General features: G+C 37.1%; 1 protein-coding gene across 1 annotated transcript in view; it reads right to left on the minus strand.

Moving 5' to 3' along the window:
• The window catches only part of dpysl2a (dihydropyrimidinase like 2a), a 59,686-nt gene that overhangs the window by 21,369 nt on the left and 18,687 nt on the right, over positions 1–19,630 (minus strand). The window contains exons 3-10 of the mRNA XM_079826912.1: positions 15,277–15,369; positions 15,010–15,190; positions 10,297–10,461; positions 7,748–7,809; positions 7,478–7,558; positions 5,461–5,529; positions 4,977–5,097; positions 2,100–2,256 (exon numbers count right to left, since the gene is read on the minus strand). Of these exons, the coding sequence (XP_079683038.1) occupies positions 2,100–2,256; positions 4,977–5,097; positions 5,461–5,529; positions 7,478–7,558; positions 7,748–7,809; positions 10,297–10,461; positions 15,010–15,190; positions 15,277–15,369 (929 nt within the window). The remainder of the gene's footprint in view (positions 1–2,099; positions 2,257–4,976; positions 5,098–5,460; positions 5,530–7,477; positions 7,559–7,747; positions 7,810–10,296; positions 10,462–15,009; positions 15,191–15,276; positions 15,370–19,630) is intronic.

Consider the following 19,630-nt stretch of genomic DNA (forward strand, 5'->3'; position numbering starts at 1 on the left):
AATATTAGGATGTAAGTTATTAACGTTTTAAAATTTCACATTTAAAGAATTTCTAGTGTTTGATTATATCCAAATATTTATTAAAATGTAAAACTGCAATACTTTTTTGAGCAACTAGATTAGATACATGTATATTTATTAAAGAGCCATAAAGGCTCCTGGTGGGTAATAGCATTACATATGAAAATTATTATTTTTCTAGCCACAAAATGAGTCTAATTTGCCACTTTGTATTGGAATTCTCTATTTTAACCTTAATTACTACACTAATTGTAATATAATATTTAATTGAAATGTAGTTAAGGTGTATGGTCACATTTGACCATCAATGAGTGTGAGCGATTAGTAAGGAATACCTGAGGGCTAAATACAAGAAAAACATGAACAATACTGTTAACAATGTTGTTCTCCACCACTCTCCATAATATAATGAACCTGTAAATATGGTTGACGTAATAATCAATGCACACTATGCTGGACTGTTTACCAAAACTTGCTGCAAACACCTGTATAGTGAAGCTGTTGTGTATCCGCTTAAGCCATTCAAATGTATTCACTGCAAAAAATGCATTTCTTACTTAGTATTTTTGTCTTGTTTTCAGTCCAAATATCTAAAAAATCTCACATTAAGAAACATTTACTGGAGTTTTTGTCTTATTTGGGGGGGAAATAACTCAAAATTAAGGAAGTTTTTGCTTAAAATAAGCAAAATAATCTGCCAATGGGGTAAGCAAAATAATCTTAATTCAAACAGAAAACAAGATTATTTTGCTTAGCCCATTGGCAGATTATTTTGCTTATTTTTTTAGTTATTTTCCCCCAAAACAAGACAAAAACTTTTGCTTGTCTAGTAAATGCTTCTTAATGTAAGATTTTTTTAGATATTTGGACTGAAAACAAGACAAAAATACTAAGTAAAAAAAGATGAAAGTATGTTTCAACACCTCTGGCTTTAACTGTTATGCCACATTAGCGACAAAACGCTAAAAAAATGTAAAAGCTTAGACTTTGTTTAATATCAAAAGCAGGTTTGTCAATTTGGCGTGAGATTAAGTTGGGCAGAGTGAGACTGTGAGACCGAGAGTTGGGTCTCGGCGTCTCGGCGCTGTTGCTATTTTCCTGGCGGGATAAATGGCTCTTTCGTCCGGCGCAAATCTAAAATGGGTTGGTCTGAAGTAGCTTCATTATTCATAGGTGTGGTTTGGGCGTAACGTGAATAAACCAATCAGAGAGTCATCCAACATTCCCTTTAAAGCAGGTGCGCAAGTTCCATTATGGATTGCTATTATTATGGCGTATTTACCAGGCGCACGCCAGGAGCGGTTCACAGCCGAGGAGACTGATGTGCTTGTAAGAGCAGTGAAAGACAGAGAAGTGAAGTTGTAATGTTGTACATTATGGTAAAGGTGATTTCACAGTCTTTTTTTTTTTCAGTCTTTCAGTTTTTTCAGTTTTTCAGTCAATTTTTTTTCCTGGTTCTTGACGGACAAACCAATTTGTCAGATGTCCTTATATACATATATGTCTTGCCACTATTGGGCAAACAGGTCTTATCCTTAATTATTACAACTAGCCTGAATCATTTGTAAGCTAGATTTATGCCTATTTTTTCACATCTTCGTGGCACAACACAATGATTTCCGTCATCTCATGTGTTAATATTTTTTTAGTGTAACAATTTATGATTTGCAAAAATAACTGTTGCATCTGTGTAGATTACATGAGCAAAGTGTATGCGCGTTGTGCACGCTATACATTATGGTCAAGCATGCGCCCTTAAAATAGCATAATGAACAACGCGCAACGCGCCACTGACTTTAGACTAGGTTTTTTCTGGTCAGTGGCGCAATTGTTTAATGGAACAGCAAAATAGCACCAGGGATTGTTTGCGCCGGAACACGCCTCCTTTTTTGCGCTGAACCGCCCAGGGAGCGCAAGTTCATTCACTAGTTTAGCGACGTGCTTCTGTGGAGGGAAAAGCGCGCTTTGCGCGGGTGCAAAATAGGAATGACACATGCATCGTGTACAAAGTCAATTGCGCTGGGTGCAAGATAGGGCCCTATATCCCATAATGCAGCAGTGCAGCTGTGGACACATACCAGGCCAGCATGGAGTGGAGATAGTCTGGGGTGGTGGGGTCAGGGCTGAGGGGTGGAGATGTGATGTAGGCGGCAGCTTTGGCCCAGTTCTTGCTCCAGTAGTGTGTGCCATCCGTCCCCAGGCTGGCTGAGATGGGCTCCCCGTACACCACGGCCCCTACACAGGGAACACACAGGGGTCAGAGTCGCCAACTCAAAGTAGTACAGGAGTAAAACAAGGTAAAAGATGACCACTTTTGATTGGTTACTATGTCCATCCATCAAAACTTTGCTGGCAAGGCATTGGCTAGGCATTGACTGGCTTTATCCAGTGAGAACCATGTGTGCTGTGATTGACACCTCGCCGAGCCTGTAATGCGCTAATGAGTCCCAGAAGGCCTGTGATTGGAGGAGAGAGATGAGGGAGGGCTCATATTCAGCGCAAGAGTCTAAACTGCAGATCGTCAGAATGCGGATTAGAATCCATATTTCAGTGAAAATGGACATGATTGATGACTCCAACTCAAAACGCTCATGCAAACAAAAGTTTTTTTCTCTATTGTTTGTTGTTCTGGATTATAAAGTGGGATGTGTTGTGAAGAGTGGACCCTTACACTGAAATGTGTGCTGGTGTTTCTTGGCTTCGTCTGATCTGATCTGAGCGATTATCTGCACTCCATCTGCAGTTATTCTGTTCATGTTTACATGGCTTCAGCATTTCATCCTACCTAACGTGGGGTCAGTTGTAACACGCATGTTTTAACACTTTCCACACATGCCAGAATGACGAAACTTAGTGTATTTACTAGTTGCCATATCAACATTATTTAGAGAAAAAATAGCGCCAAAATTAAAGAAATCTCTGGAAGATATTACTGAACATTTATTTAATTATAGCAAAAGTACATTTCTTACTTAAGTTTATTTTTCATCTCTGTTTTTGTGTTTATTTAAAATAAGACAAATCTGATATTATTGTAATCTTATATCTGTTATTTAACAGTTGAGATGTTCTTTAATGCTGATCTGACAGCAGAAGACACGAGTCAGGGTTTACATCCCAGTTGTGCAGCTGGGCATGTTGTCACAATGAGCCTCTATTAGAAATATGCCATTATATTCTATACTTTTATGAATTATTTTGAGAAACCATGAGAAAAGGGTGAATAATGACTGAGAGTCAATGTTCAGAAATTATTCATTATTATTATGTTTTGAGCTGTTTAGCTGTATTTAGCGATGTGTTTGATGTCAAACGCAAACATTTTTATATTTTTAATGATTAAAAAATGCCATTATTATATTTTAAAAAGTTAATAATTGTATTTTGTTGACAAAATATTTTAGTTTGTCTTGGATATTTTTTGGATTATATCAGGTGACATTTTCAGCTGTTATTTGGTCATGTTATAATGTACTCCACCTACGGGGCATGTTGTCACATTTCACTTCCATTCTTTCGGGGTAAATCAAGAAAAAATGTATTCATGAATAAATGTATAAAATGTATAAACACTGTATTAATGAAACAAAACCACATAATTGTACTAGACATGTGGGAAATGAATGTGGGAAAAATATATACTCTGAACCCCAAGTGGATTTACACAAACTGAGAGAGTCAAAAAGCGTTAGGTTGTGCCGCGCTCTCCCCTATTTATCACAAAAACAACTTCAGAACATGAATCTGGAGTGTTTTCAATTTCAAATGATGCAGAGTTTTTTGATAGTTGATTGAATATATTTTATAATACAAAAGTAAATAAAAGTGCAAACACGCCCGCCCCTGCCCACGCACCACGCAGGCTAACTGGTTTAAGGATAATTCACCTCAGATCCTGAAATTAAGCGAATGGAAACGTTCAAACTGTGAACAAACAATATAATCTATGACAATGATTGTTTTAGAGACTCGGTATGATTATGTATCCATTTCCTTGCGAGTGCCGTCAGGATTAATCTCTGGTGCCGCGAGAGCTCCGCCCACACGCTGTTCTGATTGGCTGTGGTTTTTGATTGATTTGTCGCATCTCGTAGTCGCGTCTGGTGTGGACAGACAACTTGCTTGTCGCTGGAATCTTATCGCGTCGCGTGTAGTTAGGACCATAGATATACATAATAAAGGCTAGATGTCTTACGGCGGAGTCTCTAACGTCATCACAGGCAAGCTTTTTGGCGGCCATCTTGTCACAGGCGAGCTTTCTGGAGGCCATCTTGTCACAAGCAAGCTTTCTGGCGGCCATCTTGTCACAGGCCAGCGTTCTGGCGGGCTCCTGATGTGAGGCGAGTGATCTGAACACAAATACTCTTATCTCGCTGAAATCTTAACGGATTTACAAATGGTTTGGTTTCTTACAAACGCTATTAACGTGGCTATAATTCTGGATGCTTGAACAAATTATGAATAATTATTCATAAGTATGCAGTGTCATAACTACATCTCTGACGTTTATAACAAACCAAACAGTTTGAAAATCGGTAGAAAATTTAGCAAGTTATGGTTATTTAAAAAGTACATTCACCATTAAAACACAATGAGTGAGCGAGCTGAGTGTGACAAGATGGCCGCCAGGAGCGGACGTCGACCTCCATTGGCCAGCAGCGCGGACAAGACATCTAGCCTTTATTATGGATGTCTATGTTATTGGTTAGAACAAACTAAGTTTAGGCTGGTTTTAGCCCTTTTTTCAGCAGAGTACTAGTATTACTATTTGTGCAGGAAGTTTCCTAAAAATGCAGCTCAGTAGTGTTTGGAACACTGTCGATGTCAAATGGCCTCTAGTTAGGAGCTCATTGATTTGAGAATGAAACCCATGTGACAACTTTTTCCAGGCTCATCCAAGGGTTAGTGGGAAGGCGATCAATTCATAGCACTTTAATAGCAAGCATCTGATGTACCTTTTTTCCTGGCTTGTGCGATGACATCAGCAGCACTCTTGCTCATGACTTTGGTGATGTAGAGCGGGCAGTTGGTCTGATTGGCCACAGTCACAGCCCGATTGATGGCCTCGGCCTCCACCTATAAAACATCGGCCGAAACTCACTGACCTTCGGCTGAAATTACAGACGCAGTGCTGCTCAGCAACTCCTGAACGCTGACTGCACTTTATGAGCTAAAGCCTTCTGGAAGGCTGATGCGTCTGTGACACCAATGATCAATGACTTTGGCAGCAAAAACAGTGGGAAAGTGGAAAGTCTGAACTCCCCTGATCCCTAAAGGGAAACAAACCATCAATGTGTTTTAGTGCAGCATGTTTGAAGGTTATTTTGGAAGCGTTCTCAGGTGTAAACCTCCTTCCATGTGGAGCACAGCTGTAGTGTTCTGATGGTGGGATGTGCCCTAGATTATAGCACTAGTCAGGGTGCATGTGAAGTGTTTTACCTCCTCTGGGCGGCTCAGAACGTGTCCCTCCGGACCAGTGATGCCTAATCCCAGAATCCTCTTCTGCTCCTAAAAGCAAAAGAGAGTGATAGAGGTTTATATGGATTTGTAAAGAAACAAACCTAAAAAATGGACCTAAAAACAAATTAAATAATGCAATTTATCATTTTACTTTTTTACAAATACTACATTTAATTACATATAATGTATTTTAATCTGCATTAACTGGGAAATAATTCAAAAGAATCTTAAAAATTAGGTGATATACTATATAAAAATCAGAATTGCCATTCACATTTTAAAATATCAGAAAACAGTTGTTTAAAATTGTAATAATATTTTACAATATCATTGTTTTGACTGTATTTTGCCGCTCAAACAGCTCACGAGCACCAAATTGAGTTGTTTTTCATGGCGTTTTGCACTTAAACGGTCGAATACACACAAAATTGATTAAAAAAAGGCTGTCTTGGCGAGTATTCAGGTGAACACAGTCAGTTTGGGAATGTGAATAGTTGAGAAAGACAACTCTGTGTGTCTGTATAATGGATCCGTGCATTCGCTCTTAAAGTGACAGCAGCCTAATAAACCCAAGGCTGGCTATTGTGTTAATAAAGAGAATCCCTCACCACTCTTGTAACTTTAATTCTAAGCATTAATCTATATTTAATCTTTACAATGAAGACTATCCAGTGTTATTCTTTAAATGTAATGACTGTAGTGTTTTGCTGAATACTAGCCTGACCTGAAAAACTCACGTTTATTTAATTTTGTCTCTTCGAATCTATTTATTTGTGCTATTGTTTGCTATTTGTTTATTTATGCTTATTGTATTACTGCCTGCTGTCAATCTCAGCTGTCAATCACTGCTGTCAATAACAGCTGTCAATCACATCTGTCAATCACTGCTGTCAATCTCAGCTGTCAATCACTGCTGTCAATCTCAGCTGTCAATAACAGCTGCCAATCACATCTGTCAATCACTGCTGTCAATCTCAGCTGTCAATCACAGTCGTCAATCACTGCTGACAATCACTGCTGTCAATAACAGCTGTCAATCACATCTGTCAATCACTGCTGTCAATCTCAGCTGTCAATCTCAGCTGTCAATCACAGTCGTCAATCACTGCTGTCAATCACTGCTGTCAATAACAGCTGTCAATCACATCTGTCAATCACATCTGTCAATCACTGCTGTCAATCTCAGCTGTCAATCACTGCTGTCAATCTCAGCTGTCAATCACTGCTGTCAATCTCAGCTGTCAATCACAGTCGTCAATCACAGCTGTCAATCGCAGCTGTCAAGCTCAGGTGTCAATCACTGCTGTCAATCACAGCTGTCAATCACAGCTGTCAATCACAGCTGTCAATCTTCATTTCATTTATTTTATTTGATAGGGACAATGCTCATTGATCAATCTCAGCTGTCAATCATGACGTCACACCCCCGTTTTTATAGCATCAAATAACTAACTAAAACCAAACTTATTTAAAAACCGAACACTAGAAATGAAATCATCGTGATAAAAACTGCCTTAAATGACAGAAGCCATCTTTAGGAAAAAAATATTTGAAATGTAATTTGATTGTCATTTACGTTTAATAAAAATTAAGAAAATGCGTTAGTGCCTAACGAAATGTTTAATAATAATAAAATAATTTGTTGGGTCGGTGTAGGGAGGGATTTTACTGTCCCATTAAGGCGGCATCCATTTAATAATTTTAATAAATATAATAATTTACACTCTTTGTTATTAGTGCATCCTGTTAATGAGGTGCAAATAGTGTGTATTTGTCAAAATAAAGTATAAATAGCATCTAATTACTATTTACACATATCGCAAAGAACTACTTTTACATGGTGTAAATAGAATATATCACTATCTCACTTAGTAAATATCATCTATAGTGCCTAATAAAAAACATGTGGTATCAAAAATGGTATCAAATATCGATATTTTTCAAGATATCGTATCGAGGTTATAAATTCCAGTAGCGTTATATATAGTGAGCTCACCTCAGCGATGATGTCACCGTTCTCTGCGTGCACCTGGGCGATGGCTCCCATGTCCCTGATCACACTGAACACTTCATACATCTATAACACACACGAGAAACACCACGGCTGTGTTCGTCTCAGCTCAAACCACATCAGTGCATGGAGAACTCATCAATACTCAACGCACCAAAAACACACAGGTTTAGACTTTACATTAATCATGTCTGATCCAAATTTATAAGCATAATTAAAGGCGTATGCATGAGAAATCAAGCTTTAAAGTCATACCTGGGAGTCGTTTAGCTGGAAAATATCCTTGTAAGCCAAGTAGACCAGGAATGAGTTGATGCCTGGGAGAAAGAAAGACCAGGATGTTAGACATCATCAGACATGGACACACATAATGGAGATGGAACTGCTAGAACAAGCAAGTCCAGCAGGCACACGATGTCATAGGACGTTGATATTTGGTTGCGTCAGGTGACCAATGTCAGCTCAGCGTCTAATACCAACGTTAACTTGACGTCCAAAACCGACATCAGCTGACATTGATATTTAGTTGTTTTTAGGTTGTGTTGTAAAGTAACCAAAATCCAACGTTGAGCCAACGTCTCAAGTCAACGTCGTAATGACGTCAGATACTGACATTTAGTCGTGAGGTGTAGTGACCAAAACCCAACGTCTCCTTAACGTCATAATGGGAACGTCCACACAATGTCAGACGTTATTGGTTTTAGGTTGTGTTGTTAACTAACCAAAATCCAACGTTGAGCCGTCTCAAGCCAACGTTGTAATCACATCAGACATTTAGTCGTGAGGTGTAGTGACCGAAACCCAACATCTCCTTAACATCATAATGGGAACGTCCACACAACGTCAAATTATAACATCATTAGACGTTGATCTTTTGTTGGTTTTAGGTTGTGTTGTTAACTAACCAAAATACAACATTGAGTCAACGTCATATTGACGTCAATCTCCAACGGCGGACAGACGTTGCATTGTGGCTGAAAATGAAAAACGTTGGACAAACGTTGGAGATTGACGTCAACCCGATTTTCATTTTCAACCACAATGCAACGTCTGTCCAACGTTGGGGACCAATGTCAATCTGACGTCATATTGGCGTCCGGTGCCTGCTGGGAGGCTGAAGTACGGGGGTCATCGACGTTGAGAGTTTAAAGGTCAAGATGTGCAGATTGAACTGCGGTCTTGTAAGGATTCTTCCTTTAAAAATGTGTGAATACTGTTCAAGGTGGAAAAACCTAATCGTTGCATTTTGGTTGCAACGTCAGGTGACCAAAATTCAATGTCAGCTCAACGTCTAATGCCAACATTAACTTGACGTCCAAAACTGACATCAGCTGACGCTGATATTTTGTTGTTTTTAGGTTGTGTTGTAAAGTAACCAAAATCCAACGTTGAGCCAATGTCATAATGACGTCAGATACTGACATTTAGTCGTGAGGTGTAGTGACCAAAACCCAACGTATCCTTAACGTCATAATGGGAACGTCCACACAACGTCAGATTATAACATCATTAGACGTTGTTGTTTTTAGGTTGTGTTGTAAAGTAACCAAAATACAACATTGAGCCAACATCTCAAGCCAACGTCATATTGACGTCAATCTCCAACGTTGGACAAACATTGCATTGTGGTTGAAAATGAAAAACGTTGGAGATTGACGTCAATGTGATGTTGGGTTCTGACGTCAACCCGATTTTCATTTTCAACTACAATGCAACATCCATCCGATGTTGGGGACCAATGTCAATCTGACGTCATCTTGATGTCCAGTGCCTGCTGGGAGGTTGAAGTGCGGGGTCATCGACGTTGAGAGTTTAAAGGTCAAGATGTGCAGATTGAACTGCGGTCTTGTAAGGATTCCTCCTTCGAAAATGTGCGTAATTTGAGCCGTAAAGTGCCTAAATCATCACTTTCGTGTGTGAATACTGTTCAAGGTGGAAAAACCTAATCGTTGCATTTTGGTTGCGATGTCAGTTGACAAAAATTCAATGTCAGCTCAACGTCTAATGCCAACGTTAACTTGACGTCCAAAACCGACGTCAGGTAACGTTGATATTTAGTTGTTTTTAGGTTGTGTTGTAAAGTAACCAAAATCCAACGTTGAGCCAACGTCATATTGACGTCAATCTCCAACGGCGGACAGACATTGCATTGTGGTTGAAAATGAAAAACGTTGGACAGACGTTGGGTTCTGACGTCAACCCGATTTTCATTTTCAACCACAATGCAACATCTATCCGACGTTGGGGACCAATGTCAATCTGACGTCATCTTGATGTCCAGTGCCTGCTGGGAGGTTGAAGTGCGGGGTCACGGACGTTGAGAGTTTAAAGGTCAAGATGTGCAGATTGAACTGTGGTCTTGTAAGGATTCCTCCTTCGAAAATGTGCGTAATTTGAGCCGTAAAGTGCCTAAATCATCACTTTCATGTGTGAATACTGTTCAAGGTGGAAAAACCTAATCGTTGCATTATTTTCATGACAATAAATTATACTAACTACTGTTAGAACCACCTGAAAATCTCAAAGCCACTTTGTTTAATTAGTCTCTTAATTGTAATCTATTTATTTGTGCTATTGTTTGCCATTCTTATTTCAAATGTTTCGTGTTAGCACACGTTTTGGGTGAAGTGAGTAGTTTTTGTGACACTAGCAGAATTATGAAAAGAAAGCATATGGTATTTGAAAACATCACAATCCCAGCTCACAGGTAAAGGCATGTCTCAACAGGTTAAAGTAGGCTACTTTCAACAGACGGATGTGTTGCTGTGTGTCCTTTAACCCATCGATGTCTCTGAGGACCATACCGTGATCTTTGACCAGCGCCTCCACCTCCTCCTGGATGCCGTTGTGCCACTCCGTGATGTCCACATGGAGAGAGTAATCGCAGCAGGACTTGTGGTCGGCCCACTCCCTCCACTGGTTAAAGGCGGCGATCAGACTAACGCCAGGCTCCGGGACCACATGATCGACTGAAAATACACATCAACATCTAAACGGTGAGGAAACTTGTGTGTATAGAAGTAAATGGAAGGATATAAACTTCAACATGTAACTCATTTCGCGGTTTAAAGGGGTCATGAATTGAGAAATCAACTTTTCATTGAGCCTTTGATATATAAAAGTTAATCGTGATATAAGAATATCCTGTGCGTTTCGGAGCTGAAAACGTCCTTGTTGGTCAAAGAAAAGCTTTTATTGACACCAGACCCAGCAAACGCTGGATCTCAGAATGTGCCGACCCTTGACGTCAGCATGTGGTGAAACGCCGCCTCAACAGAAGAAGAAGAACGCCTGATTCTGTAGCCCCGCCCACGACTCGCTAAACGTATCGCGCTAGTGAGCAATAAACATGCCGAAGACAGCGAGATATTGAGCTGTGCCTGTGGAAGACCACAGTCACTCATGAGCTTCCTTCAGATTCTAATATTAGGAATGAGTGGTTGAACTTTATTTTTAATGAAGATCCAGCTCACGTGGGGAAGACGTTGCGCGTTTGTTCCTTCATTTAACCACGGATTCGTTTGTAAACAAGACAGGTCGAGACTGGATTTGCAGACGGACTGAGATTAAAACACAACGCTGTGCCTTCTGTATCCGACAGGAATGGATCAACACTTGTGTGAGTAAAACATGTTTACATATGATAGTATTGCATTGTTACAGATCGTTTGATATCTACTGATGATGTTGCAGACGTTTTGAACAAAATGATTTGTCGGCAGTGAAGTTTCGCTGATGCACGTACTTGGCTTGTGTGTGTGTGTGTGTGTGTGTGTGTGTGTGTGTGAGTGATGCGCGGTTCGCGGATATATCCACCGATTGGGCAGACCAAGTAATAAAATATAACATTCATATTAATTGCGGGTGTATGAGAGATAAATCATTGTGTGTGTTTGATAAAGACATTCTGCGAGCCCTGTGGGCGAATCATTCCTGTTGTCGTTTCTCCACATCGGAAGTTTTCAAATAATCCTTCACATGTACTGACCAATCGGCTCCTCCCGCAGTTTCTCCTGAAGCCGATACTGAAGTGCCTTAAACTGCAGTGCATGGACTGGCCACTAGAGACAGACTCCAGAAGGAGCAGAATCTCATTGAGCTCATGTTAAAATGGCCAACTTTACAGCAGAAGAACACATGTTTACAGTCTGGGACAAACTGTGCTTTTGGGCTCTACGGCTAATGTTGCCCTTCATGACGACTGTGAGGGGGGGGGTGTTTTTATAACTCATTCCTTTACATTATATAAAGCCTTAAAGTTCTGCATAATTAAGGGCGTGGCCACTTTGAGTGACAGGTGGATTGCCGTTTGTCTGCTGTCTGTTAGTCGTCACCTCAGCTCCGCCCACGTCCCGCCTCTTTGCTCATTCTCTGTTATCCGGGAGTGAAGCGCTGACAAGATGGCGACGGCCAGCTCGACCCGACTTTACACTTCAGAACTGCTCTTCAGATCCTATGGGGGACGCCACGCCCATATTATTCTACAGTTTACGGCACTAACAGGGGAGCCGAAACTCATTATTATGCAAAACTGTTATCCAATCACAGCAGTGGGCGTTTACTTCCAAAGTCCTAAAGATGTGGCACACCCATAAAAACAGAGCGTTCCAGGAGAGAGGCTCAAAACCAGGGCAGAAAATAGCTTATTATTATTCATTATGATGTTTCTGAATGTAAAAACCACACAAACGTCATAAGTCGACGTAAAAAACATAGAAAAGCCAGTTCATGACACCTTTAAAAGACACTTAATATTCAGTACTACTATCAATTTGACTGCACACAATTGGATGAGAACAAAACTGGATAATGAGAATAGTCTAGTTTTCAAGTCCTGTCCTGGCCCTAATATACAATTTTCTATCCATACAGAGGGGGCATACTTTAATTGTATTGAAATCAATAAGGAATCTTTGAGTAAACTTCGAGTATCATTTGAGTATCTCATCGCCGGGCCAAAATATGATCACCCTAGAATAGTCTTCTTTGGAGCTGAATCAGATTTATTTCATAATTGATGACGGTTATTGAAATGAATTGAATCAACACTGAAGTGACTTCAGCTGAATGATGACACTATCGTCTTTCTCAAACTGCTTTACACATTGTATTTACACATTGCTTGTGCTCTTTTGACAAGCCGAGAGTCTGAAGGGAAAAGTGTGTGTGTGTGTGAGCTGACCGGCTCTCTCAACATCCACAGACGTGACATCTAAGCTGGAGCCAATGCTAATCAAGACGGTGTTATTATAACTGATCGCTAATGATCTGGGTCTGGTGATGATTGACACTCGGCCAGTCTCACACAATGGTTCTGTTTGGGTCTGAAACACAGCTGGGGTACATTAGCACTGATCCTGTGTGTACACTCACACCACAGTAACACACACACACTTTCAGACCTCATGCTCTGAATTAGCCAACATTTGTCACAATAAACATTATATTTAGCTTTGTTTTAGCTTCATGCTCGGTAGGTTTGCATCAAGGTAGTAGTGTTTCTTTCTTCAATGTATCATCATACTACAGATTCAGTACTTTTAGAGAAGGTTTACAAAAAGTACTGCAGTACTGAAAATGCTACTAACATGATGCAAGTCCAAAAAACCTGGTAATCCCATCATGCTTTTGTTAGCGCGTAACAGTCAGTTAGTAACGTATAATTATATTAGTGCTGCCAAAGTAAACATCCGACATTAGTTAAAGCTGCACTATGTAACTTTTCCGTCCGCTAGAGGTCGCCTGTTCAAAACAAAGGCGTAGTTTGATGATGGTTCCTCGGGTAAAAGAGCATCTCACCATTTACAAATAGCTGGGAACATTTGGGATATTGTAAGTACTCGACTGAACAACATATATAACACTGGCCTATAGTGGTGTTTGGATATTTGACTGCAAAAATGTTACATAGTGCAGCTTTAATTGTTTAGTGGTACTCACTGATCAGTTTATAAAGCAAACGACGAATAATCTAAATGATTATATGTCTAATTTATTCATATATCAAATTGTTTTAGGAGTTTGACTACCATCCAAAGCATATTAGACATGTATCATTTTGTACAACATTTTGAAAATAAAAAGGGGCAAAAAAAAAATGTAGGGGCACATTACTGCCGAAAAAAAGAGACATTTAATTTACAGGTAATTACAAAAAAAAATAATGAGATTATGATTCATAATTTTAATAACTTTAAATTGCATAGAAAATATTGTATTATTTTTCTTATATATACACTGTATATACATACACAGACACATATGTCCAGTACACACACACACACACATATATATATATATATATATATATATATATATATATATATATATATATATATATATATATATATATATATATATATATATATATATATATATATATATTAGTGCTGGGGAAAAATTAATCATGATTAATTACATCCAAAATAAAAGTTGTGTTTACATATGTGTGTGTACTGTGTATAGTTATTATGTATATATAAATACACACACATGCATGTATATATTGTATGTATAATTTATCTTATATATAGATATTTTTTTTTTATTAAAATATGACATATATTTTTCTTAACTATATACATGCATGTGTGTGTATTTATATATACACATGATAATTATACACCGTACACACACATATATTATGTAAACACAAACTTTTATTTTGGATACAATTAATCACGATACATTTTTCCCCAGCACTAATATATATATATATGTGTGTGTGTGTCTGTGTGTGTGTGTGTGTGTGTACATTTTATAGTTTTAATATTTTTTATTAATATATATATTATTAATACATTTATTTATATAAATACATTTAAATTATTTATTCAAATAAATGTATTATTAATTTATAAAAATGTGTATATATATATATATATATATATATATATATATATATATATATATATATATATATATATATATATATATATATATATATATATATATATATATAAACAAAAATATAATAAAACAATATATGCAATTTAACATGTTGTTAAAATTATTAATTCCTTGCACATTTTTAAATCCATCTTAAAAACATTCTTTTTTAGGGAAGCGTTTATGTAATTTTATTTTAAGTTGTTTTATATTTTCTTTTTGTACTATTTATTTTTCATATATATGTGTGCATGTTTATGTATGTATGTGTATGTGTGCATATATGTATTTGTATATATATATATATGCATATTGTTATATTCAGTTGTGATTTTATGTTCTTATGTACAGCGCTTTGAGAAGTTGCCTTTAAAGGCGCTATATAAAATAAAGTTATTATTATTATTATTAATCATAATTTCATGATTTTTTTGTCATTTACAGGATTAATATCTCCATTTTTTCTGCAGTAATGCCCCTAATTATATATATTTTATATTATATTATATATATATATATTTTTTTTATTTGCAAAATGTAGTACAAAATGATACATGTCTAATATGTTTTGGATGACAGAAAAATTCATGTGAAGAATGTAATGATATATCTATGTTTTGTAGACGTACTGATCATCGTGGTTCCGCCAGCGAGGGCGGCTCGCGTGCCCTGGTAGAAGTCATCGGCCGCCGTCATGCCCCGGTCGGGCATCTGGAAGCGGGTATGAACATCAATGCCACCCGGGATCAGCATCCGGTCGTGGGCATCGATGGTCTTCACACCACCAGGAACGATGAGGTTTTCCCCGATCTGCCTGGAGAGCGCATGCCATCTCTACTGTCAGTCAATACTTCAGACAATCAGGAGCATAATGACGGGAAATAATAATAAAGCACTTGCTTGATGACTCCATCCTCCATGTAGATGTCGGCGTGGAAAGACTGATCATCGTTCACTATCTTCGCACCTTTGATTAGGAGACGGTCACTCTGAGAGAAAGGACACACAGAGGGCATTTATTCAGCAGATGGACAAATCATACCATCATTTGACTGGAGCTCAATAGGTCTCACATGCTATCAGTTAAAGCACAGAAACACTTTGTTTCGCACAGTATGAACAATAAAACTAAAATGCATGTGCACATTTCCTCTTAAAGGTCACATACCCACTGCTGTTTTCAATTTCAATATATATATATATATATGCTTTTCTTACTTAGCATTTTTGTCTTGTTTTCAGTCCAAATATCTAAAAAATCTTACATTAAGAAGCATTTACTAGAGTTTTTGTCTTGTTTTGGGGGAAAATAACTCAAAATTAAGGGAGTTTTTGCTTCAAATAAGCAAAATAATCTGCCAATGGGGTAAGCAAAATAATCTTGTTTTCTGTTTGAATGAAGATTATTTTGCTTTCATGAGGGTGAGGAATTAATTACAGAAATTTCATTTTTTGGGTGAACTTACCCTTTAAAGTGCTCCTATTATGCTATTTTAAAGGCTCTTCATTTTGTCTCCTAACAGGTTTAAATACTTCTTTCTTTAGGGAGACAATAACTATTTATTTGCACTTTGATTTTTGAAACTTTGCAGACCTTTTACATTCACAAACAGCTTCAATACACACGACATGAAAGGTAATATCCCAAAAAGCATAATAGGGGCATTTGACTACCCAGTGTTGTTGACAATGAAGTGATTTGATTTGATAAAGGTCTTTGTCACTATGAGAAAAATCCAAATGCACTGCAAATGTTTTTTTGTCTTTTTTTCAGTCCAAATATCTAAAAAATCTTACATTAAGAAGCATTTACTACACTTTTATTACTACTGTCTTGTTTTGGGGGAAAATAAATATAAATTAAGGGAGTTTTTGCTTAAAATACGCAAAATAATCTGCCAATGGGCTAAGCAAAATAATCTTGTTTTCTGTTTGAATTAAGATTATTTTTCTTAGCCCATTGGCAGATTATTTAGCTTATTTTAAGCAAAAAAAAACTTAATTTTGAGTTATTTTTGCCCAAAACAAGACAAAAACTCTAGTAAATGCTTCTTAATGTAAGATTTTTTAGATATTTGGACTGAAAACAAGACAAAAATACTAAGTAAGAAAAACATTTTTGCAGTGTGAGATGCAGATCTGTCCAACTGGAGGCTCTGTTCTAAACCACATCATATTCAACCACAGCTGAAGCATGAAGATCGCTGAGGCACATCAGAAACACATGATTCTTATCATGCTAAACATATTCTGACACGCCATCATGAGTGAAATCGACTGCGGCCCGCATGCTTTCCTCCTGTAGAGACAAGCCATGTTCAGATGCTTTCAATCAATACTGAACCACTGAACTATTAACTCATCGTGGCATGAGGTTTAGGAAGATCTTAGTCGTACTGTGCTCTGTAATTAACGGCCTGATGGGATGATTATCATGGAAGTCCCGCTCTGTAGCTGATGACTGCTAATGATTATTCATTATTCCACTGTCAGAAAAGAGCCTGTGCTGTGGAGAACAAGACACTGCTGGAAAGACCTTCAATATTTATGGATGAAAAGTTGACCACACTTCAACTTAAGATGATTTACAATCATATCAGAATGACTGTATTTTACAAAACAAGCACAAATGAACATTGTGATTTAGTCATTCACATTCACTGTTAATGTTGAAGACTAGTGTAACCCCTCTTGAGATCGTCTCTTGAGATCAGAGGAGTGAGGTTTACTTTACTTACTCCGTTACACTAGCAAGCAAAAGTAACATTCATTTACTATTTGAGGCAACATCAAACTACATTTCCCATCATTCCCTGTATAGCATCACTGTTAACATTTTAAACAATATTCAATTTCATTGAAATTATATATTATGAGAAAAGTGAAAGTAAGGTTTATACACAAAAAAAAAAATGTTTTACTATGAAACAATTCTTACTCACTCATTGGTAGTACATTTCACAAAACAATATAAAGAAATGGCAAGTAACATTGAATTAACATGACAACATGTCAAAATAAAACTTCGGTTTAACTTGAAGATATTATGACAGAAATGTGTTACTGCTGTACAGTCGAATATAGTTATTATTCAATGTATTAATAATAATAATAAAACTTACATTTTTTGTGAAGCACTTTGTTTGATGGTTTTCTTTAATTTCGTATGATTAAAAGATAAATTAAATGAATGTTTTATGCCTTAATTTGATTGCCAGAAAAATAAAAATACACACAAATTGTTTTTTTTTAATGAAATGAAATTCTATTTTGAAATGAGCCTAATAAATTGTTGTATTTTGTGAATTCAATTCATTAGACATGATTATTAAGATGTATTTAAACCATTAAAATGGAATCCAGAAAACTTAAAACAGAAAACGCAGAATTTCGTGAAAAAAATTACACGGAATTTGGGAATTTAAGAGGGCACTACACGTCATTGTTGTTAAACTTTTAATAAATTGTTGTTAAATGGTATGTTTCATAATTTTGATTCATTATACATGATTTTTGATTACTAAAACTATATTTAACCATTAATATGGAGTCTAAAATTTCATATAGGGCCCTATAATTACAAGAAACTGGACAAATAAATATAACAGAACAATATTAAAAACCTCCGGATGACAAATTTTTTTAAATCCTGCTCCATTATTGCTCAAATATATATTTTTTGATTGTTGTTAGTAAGTGATAAAGAGATAATTGTTTTATTCAGACCAAAATACCCTGAATACAAATTGAAAATATCCCCAGAATATATTTTTTAACAATTCAATCACGTTTACACCATCAGCCAGCTAAAATAATCTTTATATACAGCGATATCAACCCTTACAGGCCCGTATTCATAAAGATTCTAAGAGTCCTCTCAGAAAACTCCTAATTTACGTAGGAGTCTTAGCTTAGGAGCTATTTGGGACCGATCTGAGAGCAACTCTGAGCAAGGAAAATACAAAAACTTTAATCTTAGTGAAGAGGCGTTGCTACGCAGTGTTTTGAAGACTGTGATTGGTTGGTTGTCCAAAAAGGGGAAAAAAGGAGCGCTTTTAAATATAGGGTCTATTCTAAACCTTCACTTTGAAATTACAAGCGCAAATTTTACCGTTCTCTCTCACTCACACACACATTATATATATTTATATATATTAATCCTTTTATTATTTACCATGCTGTTAATTTCCTATAAGGTATTTGATTGGCTTAGAATTATAAACAATGTTCCACTCTTTCCAATTACACTGATTGCTGGCATGTCTATTTAACTGGTGGTTTGAAAGTTGGGTTTGAAGGGACAGTTCACCCAAAAATGAAAATTCTGTCATCATTTACTCTCCCTCATGATGTTCAAACCTGTATGAGTTTCTTTCTTCTGCTGAACACAAAGGAAGATATTTGGAAGAATGTTTGTAACAAAGCAGAAAGAGCAACCATTGACTACTATATAGGGAAAAAAATACTATGGTAGTCAATGGTTGCTCTTTCTTCTTTGTTACAAACATTCTACCAAATATCTTCCTTTGTGTTCAGCTTTGAATTTTCTTAGAATTTTGTCACTAGGAGCTACTCTTTGCATTAAAGATTCTTTATGAATACGGGCCCTGGAGTTTACAGTTGGAGACTCAACATCTTAACTCTGTTAGTCACAGTGGAAGGAGCTCAGGCCATCACGTGGGCCATTGGTGATGTTTGTGCAGAGCTTGAGCTCGCTTTATTCAGCCGTGACAGGACTTGTGCTCTCTGGTTGTTTGATGGTCGCTCTAATACACAAATCCATTACTGGAGCTGCGTCTAGACCAGAGCTGACTCATTCTGCAGCCCGAAGGCTCATTAAACCTTTACATGGCCTTTACATCTGCTTTACTTTTGGCCTATTCGGCAGTTGTTTAATAAAAGAGCATCTATCCATCATAAAAGTGCATCTATCCATCATAAAAGTGCATCTATCCATCATAAAAGTGCATCTATCCATCATAAAAGTGCATCCATCCATCATAAAAGTGCATCTATCCATCATAAAAGTGCATCTATCCATCATAAAAGAGCATCCATCCATCATAAAAGTGCATCTATCCATCATAAAAGTGCATCTATCCATCATAAAAGAGCATCTGTCCATCATAAAAGTGCATCTATCCATCATAAAAGAGCATCCATTCATCATAAAAGTGCATCTATCCATCATCATCTATCCATCATAAAAGTGCATCTATCCATCATAAAAGTGCATCTATCCATCATAAA

Source organism: Gobio gobio (genome assembly GCF_949357685.1).
Source record: "Gobio gobio genome assembly, chromosome: 10".
Classification (NCBI taxonomy): Eukaryota; Metazoa; Chordata; class Actinopteri; order Cypriniformes; family Gobionidae; genus Gobio; species Gobio gobio.